At 42.0% G+C, this 22,395-nt stretch overlaps 1 protein-coding gene across 1 annotated transcript in view; it reads left to right on the top strand.

Annotated features, from left to right (window-relative positions):
• TMEM163 (transmembrane protein 163) overlaps positions 1-22,395 on the top strand; it is an 82,946-nt gene that overhangs the window by 53,819 nt on the left and 6,732 nt on the right. The window contains exon 5 of the mRNA XM_044438191.1: positions 13,527-13,623. Coding sequence (XP_044294126.1) covers positions 13,527-13,623 — 97 coding nt within the window. The remainder of the gene's footprint in view (positions 1-13,526; positions 13,624-22,395) is intronic.

Below are 22,395 nucleotides of genomic sequence, written 5' to 3'. Positions count from 1 at the left end.
AACTCCTGATGCATTTTCAGGACTGTGGATTTCTTCCAGACACTAGTTGACTGTTTATCGAGGCAGGCACAGGAAAAGACAGATTGGAGTACTAGTAACGGCTTATAGCTTAAGGATCTCTTGCTCCTGTATGTTCCTACCTGTTCATTAAGATCAGAGGTTCTTCTCAGGGAGGTTCTTCTCAGAGGTTCCTCCCTGAGGAACCTACAGAGGTTCTTCTCAGGGAGCCTCCTGCTGAAGAAGTAAGGGAGCGTGGTAAACAGGAGAAGGTCCTTTTCAGGGGTGGCACCCCCTCTCTGGAAATTTACCCACCCCTGACAGGTATGCTTCATGCCATCCTTCTTATTTTTTCAGTGCCAGTCAAAAAGCTTTTTATTCACCAGATATTTTAAAAATTAATAGTTGGAAAGTTTTAGGTATTTATATTTTAATATTGTATTGCTGCTGCTATACTGTGAGGTAATTTGTATAGAGGTATTGCTGTTTGTATTTTTAAGGGAGATTTTTTAGAGTTTTGTGTTTTATCTGGATATTGTACTTGGGGTTTTAATGTCTGTAAACCACCCAGAGAGCCCTCTGGGCTATTGGGGTGGTATATAAATGCAATAAATAAATACATGAGTGAACAGCTGCTTCTGTCTGACTCCACACTTTGCTCATTCGTGGAGATCTCCCATCCCCCTTTGTAATTTTTATCAATTTTATTTACTCAAGGGGAGCCACTGTGACATGAGTTAAAATAGACTTATGGATTTGATTGTCATAATTTATTGTTATAGTACCTTATAGTGCAGCCTACTATGCATTAATTTAAAGCAATAACAAAGTCATGTTCATGGAAAGCTCTCAGTACTCAAACGTTATTCTGCTTAGACCGGGTCTTCAGGAATTCAGACCAGTGAAGATTGGTAGTTGTCTTTTCAGGGCTTCTTGAAGTGAAGCTGTCCATAATTTTCTTCTTGTCCCTGCAATTGGGAGCTCTCCACCACAATCCATTTAAGTCTCCTGCCTTTCATTTCTACAATCCTATCACTTTCACATGTCTTTCATGTGTGTTTATATATGATTATCCAGGCAGCTGCATTCTCTGCTTTCTTGTGCATTGTAAGCATTTTTCTAGACTAGTATAGGAAATTACACTGCATTGTAAAATTTCTAATGCCCAGTTCAAATGTATGTATTAAGCCATGCAGACTGTGGGTTCCCCTGTTTTCAAGAGGCTGTGGTTATGTGTCGATTTGTGTATGTTGTGTTAGGTAACTGATGTAAATAAAGTGTGCATGCAGCAGTGACTTTCGGAGATGTGGGGAATTTATTTGTAGACATGCATTTCCTTTTGACAGAGTATAGGCAGAAAGAAGGCGCTGGTGGGATGTAGTTTAATTTAGCTACACTTCTGAATATTTTGTATTCTGATTTGCAAGAAGGAAAGGATGCCCAGCATAGCAGACATAGTTTCAGGACTTACCCTTTAGAATGCAAAGAGTGTAACCAGGTGTGTTAATGAGTGGTTGTGCTTTAAAAGTGCATATGAGGTTTTTGACTTGGAATATAATCAGCAAGCTAAAGAGTCAAAGTGCTTTGACAACTTACTACAAAATACTAGTAAATTGTATTATACTAATAATTCCATTGATCTCAGCATTTCATATTTGGAGCTCCACATTTTCCTCCATTTAGCACAGGGTAGAATAAAGTGACTGGAACAGCCTGAGTTTATCTTGTCCAATTTCCTGCTTAGAGTGTAACTCCTTCTACAGAGGATGAAACTGTGAACAGAATGCATAGGAGAGTATCAAAAGCGCTCAACAAAGTGCTCTGTTCTAGGAAAAATTGAGTCTGAATTCAACCCTCCTGGGTTCTAGTCAGAGACATTTTGGGATCCTGGGAACAGGATAATGTCTTTGTCATATATGCAGTACTGCACAGAAGATTGGTGGTTTGATTTAGCAAGAAAACAAAAAGGTTCAGAATCTACTGTCGGGTGCCAGCGATGTGACAGTGTTGCAGGAATTTTGATGGACAAACATGAAAGCATTTAGCCAAGACTAGGGTAGGGGTTTGCATGTAGCCAAAAAAGAAAATGCTTCACCACAAAAGAGGATGCAGAGTTGTATAAAAATTGCATTATGTTAATATACAGCTATAGATATAAATTACTCTAATCGCAATAGAAATAAGTATAACTTACCAAAATGAGGCAGACTGTGACCTGTGTTCATGTCCCATCTATGGTGCTAGTGGCTGAGTAAATTCAGTGTTCTAGCTCTGCCTTCTGTTCTACTCTTTCTGGACTTGGTCAGCACAGGCTTTCAAACACAGCTGCCTCCTCCAATCTAGAACCCTTTAGATATGTTGAAATTCACCTCCCATCCCATTAGCTCCAGCGAGCATGGCCAATAGGCAGGGACCTAGTCAATCCAAAACATCTAGAAGACATTCAGTTGGGGAAGGGTGAAAGACAGCATGCCTACAAATAGACAGCTATCATTTGGAAGCTCTTCAAACAGAGGACTGCCATCTGTCCAGCTACTCTAGCTATGTCTACATTTGAAGTGAGGATGTCTAAGTATAAATACTGTATTACAGATCCATAGATACTACAAAACTCATGTATAAAACAAATCAATAACATATGATGCAGATAACAAAAAACAATGTTGAAAAGAATTTTTTAAATTAATTCAAAATAGTTTAAGAAAGAAAAAGTCCCAGGATAATCCGCTTGGGCCCCTGGATGACCAAGTTCTTTAAAGGCCTCTGCATAGAGGCCTGTCTTAACCTAGTGCTAAAATTTGTCTGGAGCACAGAGGTTGCCCCAAAGATGGGGGATGCCACATTCTGCACCAGGTACAGCTTCTGAACCTCTTCAAGGGCAGCCCCATGTAGAGTGCATTGCAGTAATCTAATCTAGAGTTCACCAGCATGTAGATTCCTGAAGCCTGGTTATCCCTGTCCAGGTATGGGTACAGTGAGGCCTTCAGCAGAAGCTAGTAGAAGGCCTTCTGTATCACCAATGCCACCTGAGCCTCAAGTGACAAAGAGCTCTGTGCTGTCTCAGAGATTTTTATGAAGTCCCAAGCAGTTGGTGTCAATTGAATAACACTTCATTTTTTAAACTTGTTTGCTGCTGTTGATTTATTGTATAGTGCCTTGGCAAAAAAGTATACAGCAGTATAAAATACATGTGAGGAGTTAGTTTCCTTTCATTTGCATTACTTTTGGATGAGCAGGTTTTTGTTTGTTGTATAATATACTGTACTATAACATATTCTACCTGCAGTGCAGAGAGAAATTTGCACACTCAGAAGAGAGATGCTCCTCAGCCATTAAGATATTCTGCCATTGGTACACTCATGAATTTTGCATGACTGCAGAATTTCACAACCAGAATATTTAAAAAGTTGCTCACCTAGCTGTGATGATGAATGTATGCTGAATCATTAACGTTACAGCAACATTTGTCTCCCTGTCCGAGTTTTCATCCTTCTGTGAATGCAGAATGCATTTGATGTGTTTTCCTAAATACAAGTTGTGGCTATTGCCACAAGATTAGAACTGGTGCAGAGTGGGACGTGTTCTTTGGTAGCTAGAATTTCTTGTCCTTTTACATTGCTAAACTCTTTGATGTAGACACAGGATTCTTTTCTGCTGCATTGAAAGTCAAAACTTTAATTCCTGTCTAATCTTAGGCCTTCTTCAGTACTAATTTATAGTAGTGCCTATGCTCCATTATTTAACCCCCTAAAAACTAATGTAATGTTGAAATAGATGAACTGATCAACTGCAGTTTAGCCCTTTACTTTGTTATCACAATTACCATGTGTAACAAAATGAGATTGCAGCTTTGGCAGCTGGTCCTGAAGAGCCATTCATAAGGAGGGAAGTCCCTCCCTTGAGATCATATCATGAGGGGAAAGCTTCACCTCACTGGCAGTTGGAACTGATGGTCGGGATTTTTCAGGGAGAAAGCAGGGATAGTGCATGGTGGATTCAGTTTAGCCCTGTCTTTGTCTCATGCACACATGCAATTGTGTTAGCCTCTAAATCAGTGATTGGGTGATACTGTCCACCAGGGGCAGTGGAAAAACCCCGGGGGTGGTGGTGATTGTTTGTTTTAAATTTATAGTAGAGCAATAAACCTAATACAAAGAAAGAGGCATTGGGGGTGCCAGAGTTGTTGGCCAAGAGGAAGTGGGGCAGCAGCCTAAAAAAGTTTGGGGACCACTGCTCTAAATGAACCCAGAGTGGGAATTAGTGTAACTATGGTTTTATTGAGTTTTTCCCCCTCTTTTATTCCTGAATGTATGCTCTGTATGTTAATGCACTTTGTACTCTGTCTTTGTGTCTATGAATAATTATCCCTATTTTGAACATGGAGTGGATTCTTGAAGGAATTTAAAGATTCCTTCCCTAGAGGCCTCCCCTATTGTACCTTATTCTTGACCCTGCTTCCTATATAAAGGTTAAGGCACTTCTGCTCCAACCAAGGAAATAAGACAAATAGGAAGAGTTGGCAGTAGCACTATCTGGACAGATTTTTGGTACAATTAGTTATTTCTTAATTTCCTGGGCTCCAAGATCACCGCAGATGGGGACTGCAGCCAAGAAATTAAAAGATGCTTGCTCCTGGGGACAGCATACTAAAAAGCAGAGATATCACCCTGCCAACAAAAGTGTGTATAGTCAAGGCTATGGTTTTTCCAGTTGCAATGTATGGCTGTGAAAACTGGACCATAAGGAAGGCTGAGCACCGAAGGATTGAGGCCTTTGAATTGTGGTGCTGAAGGAGACTCCTGCGAGTCCCTTGGACCACAAGGCGATCAAACCGGTCAGTCCTAGAGGAGATCAACCCTGACTGCTCTTTAGAAGGTCAGATACTGAAGATGAAACTCAAATGCTTTGGCCACCTAATGAGAAGGAAGGACTCCCTGGAGAAGAGCCTAATGCTGGGAACAATTGACGGCAAGAGAAGAACGGGATGGCAGAGGATGAGGTGGCTAGATGGAGTCACTGAAGCAGTTGGCGTGAGCTTGGGTGGACTCCGGGGGATGGTGGAGGACAGGAGGGCCTGGAGGAATGTTGTCCATGGGGTCGCGATGGGTCAGATACGACTTCGTGACTAAGAACAACAAATATTGGAGGGTCCTGGAGAGGTGGTAGGCATCACACCACAAACTGGACAAGCAAGTATGTACTTGTGGTCTTCCTTGTTTTCTCCCTGCTTACATGGCCTGTCTTGCCAGACAGGGAATGTGACCCAGGTTAAAAGTGAAGCTCTTTGTTTAGAGTGTGTTTTCCTTTTCCTGTAGCCTTAGTTTCATTGCTAGCTTTGATATGTCAGAAATGTGGAACTGCACATTTATTCATTAATAGGAAGGTGGGTTTTGTTGACTTTTTAAAAAGGGATGGTGGAAAATGTAGCAAAATATGTGTACTTTTCATCCCCAGAAATAGTGTAGAAACAAATCCACAGTCTTCAAGAGCTCAGTCCAAGCTTTGCTCATTGTGTTCCATTAGTTGTCAGCCTAATGGAAGCAGAGGACCTACAGTGGTATCTCGGATCACAAACGCCTCAGTTCTCGACCAAATCGGGTCGCGAACAGAAATTTCAAAAAAAATTGCCTCAGTTTGCAAACTCCGCATTGGGTGACGACCACAATCATGCCTGTCCCCCACCCCCACACGAGCGTCCTACGATCACGCTCATCTCCCCCAGCATGATCACTATCGCACAATTATGGTTTGGACTCTCCCTACAAACAATAACCTCCCCAGCACCTAGGTTAGTGTTCTCTACTGTACTGTACTTTGTTACTTTGTTTCAAATTTTTGTGATAAAAAAATTACAGAATGGATTAACCTTATTTAGATTGAACCTTCTGGGGAAATTTGACTTGGGTCACGGCCAGAGTCCTGGAACGAATTAAGTTCGTGAGCCAAGGTACCACTGGATATCTACCATAGGATGGATCCAACAGTTTGAGCGGTAGACTTTTTGTAGTATGACAAGTTTCTTGGGAAATGCCATGTAGACACTAATGAATGAAATATCTAGACAGCTAAGAGTTAGTCTGTACATGGAAGAATTCCTTCCCCCCCTTTAGGGTTGTGTGTGTGGTTTTTTGTTTCGGATGGAGACTGTTGACAGCTATTCTTTTTCAGCCTGCAATTGAGATTGATTTAATTGGCATTGTTACCACTTGATTTACACAACATATGCAACACTGGAAAGTGCAAAAAACTTTTACTATGGTAAAAAATAGTAACTGAATAAGAACAAACTGTCAATTGTATAAATACTTACCCTCCTCTCCCATCAATACTTGGTAGGAGCAGCTTTTTGGCAGCAGACACACCTGTACATCTTCTTGGGTTAAGTCCTTATAGCTCTGCACACCTCACTCAACAGTGTTTGCCCGTTCTTCCTGCAAAAACAGATCTGTCAGGTTGGATGGAGACCATTGCTGAACAGCAGCTTACAAGTTTTGGCACAGATTCCCAATCAGATTAAGATCTGCTCTATGACTGGGCTGTTTTCAGACATTCTGGTTCTAGTTTTGAAACCTCTCCAGTGCTCCCTTGGCTGTGTGATTAGGGCCATGTCCTGCTCAAAGGTGACCTCCTGCCCCTGTCCTAGGTCCATTCCAGACCAAAACTGTAGACTTGCCTTGTATTTGGCTCCATCCATGTTGCCCTGAACCTTGATGAGTTTGAGTCACTGCAAGGAAAAGTATGTCCACACATGACAATGTGCTTTACCAGAGTGATTGTGTTTTAGGACAGTGTGGAAGTAAACTAGCTTACAGGTTATCAAGAAACAAAGTATAACCAAGGCCAAAGATTTCTCAGTGAACTGTACAGGGTAAGTTCTCGGGGAGGGGAGCATTTTTTGCCATTACAGTTAGTTCTTATATCACCAAACTTTAAGGCATAGTAAAAACTGCCACATGAAAACTGCTTGAGATACCAAGTTCCATCTTTCCGGTCTCTTTGTGTTTCAAGAAGAGAACAGATGTAACTAATGTGACCTATAAAAAGCTGTGTTTGTAATAGAAGGGGGAGTTGCTCCTTGCTAACTCCGTTGGCACTCTGTGATGCTGATGTCCTGGTTAAGGACCTCTCCCTACAATATTATAGCATGAAAAAAGTTTGTTTGAAAGGTAACTTTCTCTTAATCAGGCTAGAGTTTCTTTAAACTCAGAGTGCTTTTTACTTTTTCAGCAGTGAGCTGCCATGTTTTGTACCATACATATTATTTTACAGCAAGGCCAGACAGTTCAACTTAAATTAAACAGACTAGACAACCTGTTCCAATTTATTTATTTATTTCCATTTCTCTGCCACCCCATAACCTGAAGGTTCTCTCCCACATGCCTTTTTGCATATACCTTGCAGGTTTTACTGTGGATTTGTTTCAGCAATGGCTTTCTTCTTGCCACTCTTCCATAAAAGCCCAGGTTGTTGGTGCGCCCAGGTGATAGTTGCCTACAGACAATTTCTCTTAACTCTCCAGCTCTTTCAGAATTCCCACTGCTATCTTGGTTGCTTCTCTTACTTAATTTCCTCCTTACCCAGTCACTGAGCTTTGGGTAATAGTTTTCTCTAGGAGGAATTGTTATTGAGGCCTATTCTTTCCATTTTGTAAAAAAAAAAATTACAAAATTGAAAGAAATATTCTGAAAGATTTTCTAATTTTGGATTGATTTGTTAAATGACCAACCCATGATGGCTTTATCTGGAGCTGTTTTGATAGCTCCTTCAAGGTCGTTCTTATGCAGTTTGTTTAGATATGCTCACCAGCAAACTCTGGGCCATTCCAGAAATAGGTGCATTTAATCTGAGATCATGTGCCTATGGAATTACACATGTGTGGCGTCCATTCAGCGTCTTACTGTACATGACTTCCAGAGGCAGTGAGTTGCACCAGAACTTATTTAGGTGTCTCACAACAAAGGAATACTTATGCGGGCAATGAGTGCCCATTTATTTTTGTTTACTTAGGTTCTGTGTCTTATTAAAAATATTTTCCATCTTTTCAATCTTGAGTACCTTGTGTACCTCAAGTGGTGAAAATGTAAATTAAATCCATTCCAATTCTGGGCTGCAACACAAAAAATGTGGAAGAGTTGAGGGGTTGTGACGCATACTTCTGCAAGGCAGTGTTTGACTATTTTGCTGGAATGGGCTTAGCTAGAAAGAGCAAAGCAGACATGTCCAGAGTAAAAGAGAGAGGAAGGAAATTGGAGTTCAACTATTCAATGTGGATGCCGGAATATAAGTGGTGACAAAGAAAAGGCAGAAGTGCTCAATTCCTACTTTGGCTGAGTCTTCACCCAAAAGAAGATCTATGTCCTTTCTGATGAAGGGGAAGTATAAACTCAAGGAATATGATGGAAGCTCAAGACCGATAGGCAAATGGTCAAGGATCATCTAATTGGGTTGAATGAATTCAAAACTTCAGGGCCTGAAGAATTCCATCCCATAGTCATAAAGGAGTTGGTGGAAAAACTTTCAGAACCAGTAATCTGAAAGAAGTCGTGGAGGACAGGGGAAGTGCCAGATAACTGGAGAAGGACAAATGTTGTCCCTATCTTCAAGAAAGGGAAGAAGAGAGGAGGAGGAAGAGCAGGAAGCAGAACTGGAAGCAGACAAAGATGAAGATGAAGACAAACCACCACCTGGAACTACAGAGTCTGACATCAATCCCTGGGTAAATTTTGGACCAGATTATAAAGCAGTCAGCCTGCAAACACTTGGAAAGCAATGCAGTGGTCACTAGAAGCCAATTTCTCCAGAACAATTCCTGCCAGACTGATCTAATTTCATTTTTTAAAAAAATTGGGTACCCATCTTGACTTCAGCAATGCTTTTGACAAAATTGGGTACTTCCATGATATCCTGATACCCTAAAAGTGGGCTAGATAGAACAACGATCAGGTGGATTCACAGTTGGCTAAAGAATCAGACTCAAAAAGTGCTAACCAATGGCACCTTCTCAAACTGGGAAGGGGTAAAAAGTGGGGTACCTTAGGGTTCAGTGCTTTTCAACATTTTTATTGATAATTTGGATGAGGAAGTGCAGAGAATGATTATCAGATTTGCAGATAGCACAGAACTGGGTGGGATAGCTCATAGCCTTGAAGACGGAAATAAGATTCAAAGTGATCTTGATAGGTTGGAGTACTGGGCTGAAAAAAACTGAATGAAATTTAATAGGAACAAATGCCATATTCTGCACCTAACGAAAAGAAAACAAATGCATCATTACAAAATTGTCTCAACAATACCGCAAGTATTGTGTTTAACTGTTTATTTTATAGAAATGTATGGTGTGAACCACTGTGATTCTTGCTTTATGCATTTGAAAAACTGGACACAGTTCAATTCATAACTTAATGTAGCGCAAAGTTCTGCTTTAACTAGGGGAGCTGGCATGGGGCTTTGATGCAAGGAAACACGCTCTCTGCATGCACACCACCTACTAGGACATGCTGTGATGTATTTTGAAAATGGTATCTATTTCTGGTCCAGAAATGGACCCATTTTTCTCGCCTAATTCAGGAATTTCTGAATTAGGTTGAGCTCATAACAAAGAAAACTTCTGTATCAACCTCACAGTCCAGAATCATGGCAACTTTAAAGACATGTACAGAACCTAGTTTCTTTGACTCTTGTACAAGGCTGTGAAATCCTGTAAGGTGGGTGTATTGACAAAGCCAAATGGTTTTTAAGGTATGTTATATCCTGACTGTGCATTTTGAGTGCATCTGTTTTGAGATGTACATATTGCAAACAAGCTAACCTGTTAAAATGTGTAAATTGTTTTCCCTCTTCCCCCACCTTTTGACTCTAGGATTAGTTTCTCCTTCAAGCTGAATGCATGCAACTGTGGGCTGACTGCATGGCCCTGCACCCTCCTGAAAATAATAGTCATGGACATTTTTCATGAAATGATTCACAAAATAAAATTAGCACCCTGGGAGTGCACTTTCGACAGTATTATTACTTGTCATCTCATCTACCTGATCAGTAATAAACTGGCATGCACTTCCCCAGCTTCAGGAAATAGGATTTAATGGTAGGCCATGAGAGGAGTAGCCATTTTGACAGCAGAGAAGAGAAAGCACCTCTTAGTGTTTCCATGACTGAAAAGCATAGAGAACTTCATGCCAAGCTCTTGAAGCTTTTCCTGAGTTCCTTATTTTTAAGGATGCTCTAGGAGAACTCAGTATAAACTTTATGAGCAAGAACTCCCATGTTAGTTTTTAAATAGGTATGTTTGGCAGCACAGTAGAGCACAAGGCAGTAGCAGCTGGCATTGGCAAGAGAAGTCTTGTGCCACTTCTGTATCTGGAATACAGACTTCTTTGAACCACAGTTTTTACAGCATCTACTTTATAAGAAACTTCCCAAGTTTCCCAAAGAAGTCTGTCACTGATAGCAGCAGTAGGCTCTAATGGAAACTCATAAAAGCCCCACAGTTTTTCATGGACTCCAAGGTCCGCATCAAAATATCTCACCACCACAGGGAACGTTTTACAGTTACCTTGATTAGTGGCATCAGTGGCAAAAGAGAAATGGCTTTTTCATCGAATGGCCACCTGATACCTGACCAGCTTTCTCAACTGTTTTGAGTCAAAGTATCTGTATTTTCAGCCAAGCTGTCTGCCTTGTTTGTCCCACACTGCGTTCTCTTGGTAGCAGCAGAGTCCTCAAGCATCGTTGATGTAAGTTTTGCTCCACGATCTATTTAAGCAGCTGCACTGGTTCATGTGACAAGATCCCCACCACCAACTTCTACAGCTGCAGTCTTGAGAGCTCCTGAATGGAACCTTTGGAAAGAAAGAAGACAAAGCGGCAGCCTGCAACATGCTTCTCAAGTGCTGAATGAGTGTTTCATTTCCCAGATGCTTTTGTACCACCTTGATGTCATCACGTCTAGGTGTAAACTTTGACATCAAGGGGTCAACTTTCACAGTCGCTTCTTTAAATCCATGGTTGTGTCTCCAGTTATCTTGAAATGATTCAGAGTGTCTTTTGCTTTTACCTGAGAGGATCTGTTCCCTACCTTCAAGATTCTCCTTCAAGTCAAGGATTGTAATAGAATGCCAGTGTGCAATGACTCATGTTCTTATAGCTATATGTAGCATCACGGGTTGCTAAAATTCAAAGGTGTCTGAGTGTGCATATTCCATTAATGTCAATGGGAAATATGTCTGGCTAGACGTGGACAATCTGGAGTGCTTAATTGCATTTTCAACTGCTGTTTTACTGATGAAATTGGAATTTAAGCTAACATTTACATTAAAAGAAACATCACACATACTGGGGGATCTTATATTTTGTTTCTGTGCAACGGAGCCAACAGACTTAAAGATCTGCTCCAGTGGAGCAACATCTACAAAGAAAGGAAGCCAAAATCAAAATCCATGCTAGGTATGCAATGTCACAAACATGAGGTAGCTCACCTCTGACAAGTTCCACATAATCAGCAGGGGCGAGCATATGAGTAGCACACTCAGATTGCAAAAGCATCGCACATACTTTCCCATTCCCAGTACTCACCCACCGTGTGTCACGCACTGGCCGGGGTCACGTGTAAACTGTGAATCAATTGGTCCTGGTCTGTATGTACTGCTCATGCCGAAACCATGCTGGGTGTGTTCTGCAGCCATTTTGAATATTCAGCCCCTGAGTTTATTTTATTTATTTATTTATTTATTTAAAACATTTATATGCCGCCCCCATGGCAACAAAGCCTCAGGGTGGCTCACAAAACCCTCAATTAACCTACAATTAGTCATTAACTCTATAACTAGTAATTAATTATCCCATTAACAGTCCAAGTATATTGCCTGTTTGTCATTCAATGATTGAATGATTTATTTACCTATTACATTTATTTATTACATTTTTATATCACCCAATAGCTAAAGCTGCCTGGGTGGTTCACAACTGTGGTAATAGTGTCTTTATTTGTGCTTTCTGAAATCATCTCTTTTGTCTCCTCTAGTCCTCATTCCATCTGCTCCTCTCTAGAGAAACTGCAGGGAGTAATATTTATCCCTGATCTGTGATTGAAACTGGAGGGAATATGGGCAAGAAAGAAATTCCTATGGAATCTTTTCTCTTTTGGGATGAGTGGTTTTTAAAGTTGTTTTGAACTATTGTTGTTCCAAAGCTCAAGAATAAAAAATAGTAGTATGAAAACAGATGGAAACTCTGAAATTTAAGGTTGCTGCTCTGAGAATAGTCACCCAAACTTGGGTCTTAGGGCCACTGTTGGAGACTGGGCAGACTTAGGCATCTCCATCCTAGGTTATTCTGCTTTTACCACCCTGCAGATGTTTTCAACTCCTTTCAGTTCCAGACATCCTGACCAATGTGAAGAATTCTTGGGGTTGCTGCCCAACATCTGGAGAGTTGCCACATTGGAGAAGCCTGGGTTACTTTATAAAATGTGACAGAATGCACATTATTTATCCCAAGAGCAGAAGAGTTGTGTCTTCCTTTTTTGAGTGACCCTGTATTGTTATTCCAGTGTGCAGGACAATAGTAAGAATATGTGACCTGCAATTTTTTTGGTTTGATGCATCGCTGAATAACCTAGGATGGATCTTTTTTTTCTACTATTAACGGTTGGCTGTTTAATCCCTTGGCTTCACCCCTTGTGTGTTCTGTGATGATGTTCTTTGTCTACATTTCTGAATGGGGTGTGCCAAAAAATGTCCCCATTAAGCCAAAACAGAGTACGTGCTTGTTAGCCTGGCACAACTCCTCTCACTCCTCTGCAGTGTCTTTAATGAGTTCGATGTGAATTTTCCATGTTCTGCCAAACGACCAGATTGGCTGATGTCTGCAGGGTGAAAAATAGTAGCACGCTGCTCTGCTAATTATAACTGCCTCAGAGTGTGCGCTCAATAGGTGACATAAAGAATGAGTAACATACCACCTTTAATTCTTGTAACCGAGAAAACAGATGCTGGTTACAAAGTGAATTAGCATGCAGCATCACTTATCAGAATAAACTGGATGATATTCAAAACATTTGGGTTACCAGAAATTCTGGTTATGTGGGAGGTTCAAAAAATTCTGTGTAAAATCCTATATAAAGTGATGTCTGTTGGAATTGACTTATGAGTTTTTGCAGTCACGTTTTTATTTTAAGCCAGAAATCTGTGTGTAGCTTACTATAGCTATTCATTTATAGAAGACTTGTTGTCACTGAATTAGAATAAACCTCTGCGTGCTGGAAAAAGAGGAGACATCTTCAGATTGTCCCTTAAGTCTTGGACAGTAAGACCAGCACACACAGACCCAGGTGACTTACAAGGTTGCCAGTTCGTACGTGGAGTTTCTGAGAGTGATACTTCATTCTTGTCCTGTGATAAAAAAAGCTGGGTAAGGTATCTTATCCTGTAAAAATAGTAAATTGTATAAGTACTGTAGAGTTCTGTGTTTACCATCAATCCAAAAAACATCCAGCTCCCAAAAAGCTGTAAATACTTTTTTTTTCTTTGCAGAGCCTGTGTCATCCTGGGTGTGATATTTCTTCTATCCTCTCTCTGTATTGTGATTAAAGCCATCCATGATCTTGCAATTAAGCTGCTTCCAAAAGTGGTAAGACCTATGATTTTATTCTATTTTGTCAAAATAATTCTAAAAGGTCAGAGTTCACTAATCATTTCTATTTTCAAATTGGTTTTTGATGTTTGGTCTCAAACTTTAGTTACAGGACTCTGATTTTCAGTTATCTGGTCATGATGAAAGGCTTTTTGCTGGAAGGTGTTTGATATCAGCCTTTCTTTTAAAAACAATTAAGGGCTTGGTACTGAGAAGGGAAGTGCAGGCTCAGGCAGCTGCCCTGTTCATCTCTCCATGCCTCTGGGCTTCCGCCTCCAGGGACACTGGCTGGGGATTTGGAGACATGGGGGTGATGGTGGTGCCCCTCCTCGTCTCCATAGCGCTACCCTGCGGCGATGCCAGGCATCTAGACTTGAGCTGCTTCTAGCACCAGCCCTTTGTCCCCTGCCCTCTGTGCATCTTTGGAGGTTCCCCCCCCCCCCAAGGGCCTCTTGCTCTGGGCCACTCTCTCTGGCGCCAGAGACAGTGCAGCATGTCAGTCCCAGGACTGCTGGAAGATCTGTCAAAAGAGTTCACAGTATTTGTCCCTTTCATGCTTTTGTTGGTCCAGTTCATGGAAGGAAGGCATTCTCTGTGTGAAGGAGCCTCATTTGGGGCTTCTCTCATAACGTGGCTTAGTGGCTGAAGATTCTGTCCTTTCCTTTTTAGGGCTATGAGCAGTCTTTCAGTTGCACAGAAGGCGTACAGCAGTTCGTGAAAAAATTGCCAGTTCCAGGACTAGTGAACTATAAAGACCAATCTAGAATAACCTTGTTGTTTTAATTTCTGAAGGAGCTGACTCTGTTTTACATCTCATATACCCATGTCCTGTCCTCAGTCCATTTTGCAAACTCTTTGATCCAACATTAATTCTAGCATTATGACATTTTGTTAATTGCCTTGGTAATTTAACATTTTGCCTTTGGATAGGCTAGGAAAACTGGATAATGCTCCTGACAAGTGAAGTTCAGCTCATTTTTAAAGTATTTCTGGATTTTTTGAAGATAGGGAATCCTTTGGGAAGTAGTTTAATGATTATTAGCCTAAAATAATACCAATAGCATTGTTGATTATATTAAATACAGGTTATATATTTTAAGTTCTTCACCCTACAGTATTTTAATTGCAACTAAAAGATATCAAACTTGTATAACTAGCATGAAAAGCAAGGTTTTTACCTTGCAAACAAAGCAAAAGGTTTAAAAACATGTATTTTAGAGTTTGTCTCCATTCTCCTTAATTTTTTTAATATTTAAGCAGATTATTTATTTCATTAAAATGAATCGTCCTCTGAGATTTTGTCTGCTATATCAACAATTAAATGTACTTCATTTGATAATTGAATAGTACAATAACAGAGTTTGTCTCTTAGTGCTGTGTATCACAAGACTCTGTGCAATTTCTGAGTTGTTAAAGCAACGTAAAAGGGCTAAGGAATGTGCAACATTCTGACTTACCTGGTGTGGTAAATCAATATCTATTTGCAATTCAAGCTGTGTGTGCATTTCCTAAGGCAAGAGCCTAATCCATATAGTGTCAATGCTGTTTACATTCTGTATTTGTTAGTACAGCCCAAGATGTGACTTTCTGGGGGTAAAGCAAATGCGCTGTAATGTGCATCTACAGCAACAAAGGACAACAATGCATACATGTAGTTCTAGGTTGCAGTGCATTTCAAAAAATGATTATTTGCAGCAGTAATTCCTGAAAAGAACATGCAGCGCAGTTGGTACATTTCATCCTTGCCACTCGCTGGCATAATCACTGCCAGATTGCCCCAGACGCTGCCGGCTACGGAGCTGCTGACTAGCTAGAATGGGACTGTGACATCATCAGTGCACAAGTGCAGATTGCCATCTTTCTGGCTGGGAAAACTTGGAGGACTTCCTAGGAGGGAGCTCTTGCCAGGCCTCCTGAGATGCAGGATGCAAGTACAAGTGAGGAAGCCTGTGCTTATCAGCTGCCTAGCCGATCTGAAGAACCAGTGCAGGGGAAGGGAGCAAGATGATCAGGCCACGGATCAGCATGTAGATGGGGATGGACCAGTTCGCTGGTCTGGGTGGGAGAGTTGCTTATTTTATTCTGTCTTGCTGGTGTCTCATCCATTTTGCTTCCCTTTCCTTGATAGCTGCATTAATTTTTTGATTTATAACTTATTAATTATTCAGAATTTGATTAAGTGTGTGTGTGAGAGAGAAAGAGCATATTTCCTTATCAAATTTACTTATTTTCATTCATCCTTTGTTGTGAGAGGAATCAACAAGGAAAATTATGAATGTAATTAGAAGACATATTTTCTTTTGTTGTTCTTATTCTGGAGTGTGTGTGGGAACTTCCTGTAGTTTTTTTTCCCTGCTGTTGTGGCTCTTTTAAAGCTGATTGCATTTTGTTGCATTGTGCCTACGAATTTTTTAAAACCTGGTTTTGGTGATTGAGACAGTAACATTTTTTCTGAATTGGCTATCATTGCTGGGATGGATGGGATTTACTTTCTGAGCCTGGATACAGTGGCTGTGGGATTGGGATTATTTCTGACCCCTGTATGTACCTGCACTCGGATAGCATATATATGTGCATGCTTTGCTAAATCTGGAGTTGTAGATTAAGCACTCATTCTTTAAAAAATTGCACAGAGATATTTAGATCGGTGTTTTCATGGGGGAAATCACTTTTGTGTTGTTTTAACAATTTAGTTAGATATGCAGAGAGGCCTTGAGTGCATATTTGTGTTCACCACTGAGTATGTGTGACTGCATGATTGCATGGAGCATGAGGGTAGAGGATGCTGTCTGGATTTCACCATTGCCTTGGAGATGCAAGAAGGAAAAAGAATAAATGGTGTTTTAAGCATTTAGTGGTGAACCTTTCATTCAGGGGAAAATTGGGAAATCACATTAAACTTATCCTCACATTTTATTTCAGTGCAGCGGAATGCATTTGCTCAGAGCACAATCCTATGCATGCTTAGACAGAAATAAGGCTTGCATTTCCAAGCATTTGTCAGGCTGCGTGGCTGACTGGAGGATGCTGGGAGTTCTACAACTCCCATATATTTGCTTAAATCTGCATAGGATTGCACCCTAACTTGGATTTAAAGTGATTTCTGCCCCCACTCATGTCAAAGATGGGTTTTGTGTTCTGCCCATGGTGAACCCGTGGCTCTGTCTCTGCCGCCTGTCTTCTACCCCATTAGCGAAACTAGCTGTCAGCCAGAAAGGAAGGGTGGAGGAAAGGGGCAGGACAGCTACCCTGTGAGCTGAGAAGGGCTTGGATCCCGGGCTGCTCCTCATGGGAATGTTCTTCGTTTCAGTTGTGTAGAACCTGTACAGATGTCTCGAGTTAGCCTAATTGTATGAGGCTTCCCCACATACCAGGGGAAAGTTGCTCTCTTTTATCTTCAATCAGCAGCTGATCAGACAGAAGCACTTTTCCATGCGGCATCGTGAGAAAAGGATCTTCCTCTCTCACTCTGCAGAGCGGAAAGGCAGCCAACTACCCATGGAGGGAGCGACCGCGTTCTTCTGCTGTGGCCAATTTGCTGCCTTTTTGTCATGCCTGGTGACAAAAGGAGCCCATATGAGTCATTATGCAGCATAGAAAGGTAGCAACTGCCCGTGGGAGGAGGAAGCAAGGTACCAAGATGGCTTGGTATCTTTCCATGTGGTGTGTGTGAATGCAAGGCATGCAGTATTCTGTTTATTTGTATGCTGTCCGATAGGCAAGGCTTTCTGGGTTGAGGCAAACATACTTGGGGAGTGCCTTGCTCACTTTAGGCTGTGGCCAGGCCTGCTCCTGGCATGTGGCCCCCAAGCCTCTGGCCAGAAAAAGGTCCCTTTCTGACTTAGGGCTGCTTTTCTGCCATATTAGAAGCATTGGTCCATGTGATTGCTTTTCCTGTAGCAACCTACATTTGTGGAAGTTGGACAATGAAAAAGTTAGACAAGAGGAAAATTGACTCATTTGAACTGTGGTGTTGGTGGAAACTCCTGCACATTCCATGGACAGCAAAGGCAATGAGCAAGCAGGTGCTAGAACGTGTTAAACCAGGCGCATTCCTCGTCAGCAAAATAACAAAACTGGGGCTCACTTACTTTGGCCACATCATGCGCTCAAGCTCATTAGAAAAAGGTATTATGCCTGCAGCGCTCAGTGGCGAGGGAAGACCAAGTCACCAGAGAATGCAGTGGTTAGACTCCATCACAGCAGATATGGGCCAGAGCATAATTCAGCTGAAAAAGTGTGGTGATATTTGGCCCATCGTATCACGTATAGTCGGGCGCAACTGAACAGCTGAACAAAACCACAACAGATACATCAATTTTTAAGGATTTACAAAACACCTTTGAAAGTTTTGAAACAGGCTCGCTGAAATTGCCTACTTGTTACCACAGGATAATCTGTGCATAAACTCTCATGCTGTAATTATTGCCTTGTGTCTTTGCAGGCAGGCTGTAAACATTCACCCCTTTCATGTGTATAGTGTTATAGGTGCATCCAGAAGACATAGATCTGATATGATAGCATGCTGTTTGGGCTCATGTACAGACTAGTATATGATGGACCCAGAACTTGGAGAAAATATTCTAATTAAAATGAAAGGTGTGAATGGATAGAATTGGTGCATGAGGCAGGGGTTCCTACCTGATCCTCAACTACCATATGGGTGCATCAGGAAGTTCGTAGCTCAATGTGTAGCTATCCAATTATCTCCAGTTAATTCTCCAATTCTTCTAGCTTCTGCTGAAGAATGTCTCCTTTTTGACCTTTCCATAAACTTTATCCAGTTTCTTCTCCAATCAACCCCCCCCCAAAAAAATAAAATTCAAAAATAGGTCTGTCCCACTTTCTGTCTCCCTCTTCCTCCTTGTCTTTGTTATCTCCAGCTTTCCCAGCTCACAGTGGCACTCAGAGATCCATTTCAGAAGTGCAAACTGCCCCAAACACTGGGCCAGCCTGCTGTAGGCTGACCTGTGCAGCAGTGTCCCTCAGCAGGTGAACTTACTTCCCCCTTGGAGGCCCAGGCAACCTCCTCCGTGCTACCCACCTCAGCTGCAGGGCTCACCTCAGCCTCCAGTGGTGGACTGAGCATGCAACCTCACCAAAGGAACTACCTTTGGCTTCCCAGTCCTGAACCTGATAATCACCACAGATGCCTCCTCTCTGGCTGAGGAGCCCACTGTGGCCCCTCTACGGTTTAAGGAGCCCACGTCACACATCAACCACCTGGAGATGCTTGTGGTCCGGAAGGCCCTTGCTGCATTCCAAAACATCTTCTCTGGCCAACACTTCCAAATCATCTCTGACAATGCAACACAGATCTATGACCTCAACAAGCAAGGGGCACTAGGCCAATTCCCTACTGTGTCTGGGAACCAACATCTGGACCTGAGGCACCAACAGGGGTACCACCTTTATGGCGACCCACATCACAGGCGCCAGCAACACCTTGGCTGACATCCTTGGCTGCGCCGCCACAGATTGCCTCATATGGCAACTGAACCAATACATCCTGAGAGCGCGCTGGTCGAACTTGGGCCACCCTTGGCTTCACCTCTTTACGACCTGCAACAAAGGCATATGCTAACACTTCTGCTCCCTGAATGGGGACTAGAACTTGGATCTCCTAGATCCCCAGTTTCCAGTCCAATACTTTCTACTCCACACCACAGAAGCACTGTAGGCTTGCAGAATGCACTTTTGGCTTTTGTTTTGCTTTGTACTGGAACCTGGAGGTCTACCAACCACAGCAAGTTCATAGTAGTGGCTCAGGAGGAAGAATTCTTGAAAGAAAAGTGTATATCTGAACACCTGCTGTACCCAGGAATTCATTTCCAATACCCACACCTGAACTGAGTTTATTCAAGAATCCACTCCTAATTTCTCTGCAAGTGGCCTTATTCAGCAGCCTACTTTATCTTTTTAAATACACGATTTAGCAGTTGCTATAGTTAAACAATGTGGAAGGTGCAAATCAAGGACTTTTCAGGAGAATCTGAACTATGTTATGACTACCCCTTGAACTACTGGAAACTTTTCTATAGCCCCAGTTTTAATTCATACTCATGTTTTCAGGGTTCATCCTTCTTAGGGCACGATGTGGCACAATTCAGTGCAGCAGCAAGAAGAAAGCACTCTTGGAAGAACATCCCCACACTCTGCTCCTGAAGGAGCGTGTTTCCTGCTTATTCAGCTAATGCTTCCATGGTGCTTCAGCACTAAGCAGTTTGGAAAGAAGCTGGATGTGCTGCCACTTGTCTGTGCATTCTTATTATACTAAAGAGCACCCTCTATTGGGAAGGTCAGATTGCCATCGACAATGTACTCTTCATCTAGACATGAGGGCCGTTTGTACAAAACCACCGCTAGGATCTTGTCTCCCAGCCGTGGAACGCCACAAGGGCCGCTCTTGCCTACTCTTTGAAATGCATAGGTTTCCATGGTGACTCTCGGAGTGCACTATATGAGCTATACTTGCCAGTATGGCGCGATGTCTGTCGAGATTACATTTCTTGCTGCATTTCAGTCATTGCAGAGCTATAGAGGAAAAGAACAAGCAAACAAGACCACGCCCTTCTCCCCAATAATAGATAAGCGTTTCTATTGATTTGACTTTGTGACTTTGTTCCCAGGAGATACCTGCAGTATTTCTGTCTTTATTTTCAGATATTACAGTTCAAGAGTAGAGAATTACCTTTGTCTGCCTATCTGCCTTTCTGTCAACATGGCTGTTGCTTTTGTTTTCAGACATTTTCTGATTTCTTGCTATGAAATCATGTATCATTGTAATATTCTAAACTTATTAACCACCAAGAAAGAAGCCTTGCTTATATAATTCTATATAGTCTGGATTGGTTTGTGCTGCTGTTTTTATTTAGTTTCTATTTTAACATGTTGGATTTGAAGCGTTTATATGATCTTGGCCACTTTCCTTATGCCCTTAAGCAATTGACATAGTGCTAGTGTAAGTGACTTCTAGGATAACAAGAATACTTTGAGGTGATATATTTAGAGTTTACAAAAATTAAAGGATATAAAATATTCAAATTTATAAACATATTTTAATCCATTATGTTTCTTTGTGCTAAAGGAACAATAGATGCATAGGACCTGGAGTGGTTCAGGGATTCATACAAGGATTTGAAATAATAATCAGAAACATTGTCTTCCCGTCTTTTGTGCATAAATTTAATTTGATTACAGCTGATACACTAGTATTTGGGTTTACCAGAGCCTGTGCTGGTATAATGTTACAGTGAAATTTAAAATATAATCAATTCATATTGCTTTGATGCTGTACTACATTGAAAGCAAATACACTGGCACAGATGCTTGGGGTTGGATGGCGGTGGCACATGGATGTTTAGATTAACATCCATTCTGCATGATTGAAGAACTAGGAAGCAAAAACTTGATGGATTCATTTCAAACACAAATAATTCACCAGATGATGGAAGTGTTGTGTTTAAATGTTAATCTTCTCTTTATAATTCAGCGGTGTTTCTCATTAACATAGTCGAGTGAGGCAGTAAACCATGAAGCCGAATAGCGACATGTTTCTTTTATGTAGTATTTTTCAGAGACAGTGGAAAGTAGAAAATACAGGGCATTAAAGAGGAGAGGTCTTGGGGGATATGGCAGCAGATGGTCAGAGTTATTTTATTAATTTAGCACTGTATTCAACTGTCCCCTCTGATCATTTTTCTGGAAGATGAATTAATTTGGAACACTAATAATTCATACCAAATGCAACCATGGTGAGGCTTGTGCAGTGTTGTCACAGACTGTAGTCATCCCACCACTCAGTTTTCATTTGGTTTTCATCTCTGCAACAAGGACTCCTCTTCCTCCTTGACACAACTCGTTCTTCTTCTTCTTCTCAATTGATTCATGGTGCACAATAAACGTCTGCAGAACCTTGTGAAAAGCATTAGCCTAAACTTGATTCAACTAATGTGTTCTGGCCTCCAGAGTATGATTTGGACAGGACCAATTAAATCTTCATCAGGGACTCAGGGTACATCCTGGGGGGTGGGGTGAATCTTAGGAGATTATTGGTTTGCAGAGCAGAGCAGAGCAAAGAAGCTGAGTTCAGTTGTGGAGGCCAGTAGCACCAGCCTGTGGAGGAACAATAGTATTGCAGGGATTTCTGTAAGAGATTTCCACTTACCTGTTCACACATGATGCTGCACCTTGCCATGCAGTTTCTTACCGGGTGAGGTTCCCACCCTTCTCCCACATTCTTCCCAAGGGCTGCAGGGCTCCCAGCAGCCTCCGTGGCTGGCATTCAATGCCATTACACCGCTCCTGCCTGCCTGGCCTCCTCCTCCCTCACTGGCCCACACAGCCCCTGGAGATGTCCTGAGCCAGCTGTCTTCCATTTCTTCTGCTCAGCTGAAGCAACTGTTATTCACTAGAGTAGCATTTTCCCCTTCCCTGCGCTTCATGCCCGTGTGGAACCCCCCCACCCACTCCCATGCGGCAGGTATGTCCACATTCCCCCCTCGCACGTGCTGCAAGAGTCTGCTCCCCCCCACCCCACTGTCAGGCTCATGGATTAGAGGCACAGGACCACCAGCAGAACTTCCAGGGGTAGTTCCCCCTGATCGAGTGTGGATTCCCCCTGCCTCTTCCCAGGCAGTGCTGGGTGTCAGTGGGCTCAAGTTGTGCGGGGAGTAGGTAGCAGGGCTTGTTGACAGTCTCAAGGAGTGCCAGGGATGAGGGTGGCACATGAGCTTTTTGGCACCTCTGCCCTGTTGCAATGCCCTGTAC

The sequence above is a fragment of the Varanus komodoensis genome, unplaced genomic scaffold (genome assembly GCF_004798865.1).
Source record: "Varanus komodoensis strain SLA01 unplaced genomic scaffold, ASM479886v1 scaffold32, whole genome shotgun sequence".
In the NCBI taxonomy this organism is placed as follows: Eukaryota; Metazoa; Chordata; class Lepidosauria; order Squamata; family Varanidae; genus Varanus; species Varanus komodoensis.
Note: the sequence above shows the minus strand (reverse complement) of the source record. Positions and strands in the feature narration are given on the sequence as shown.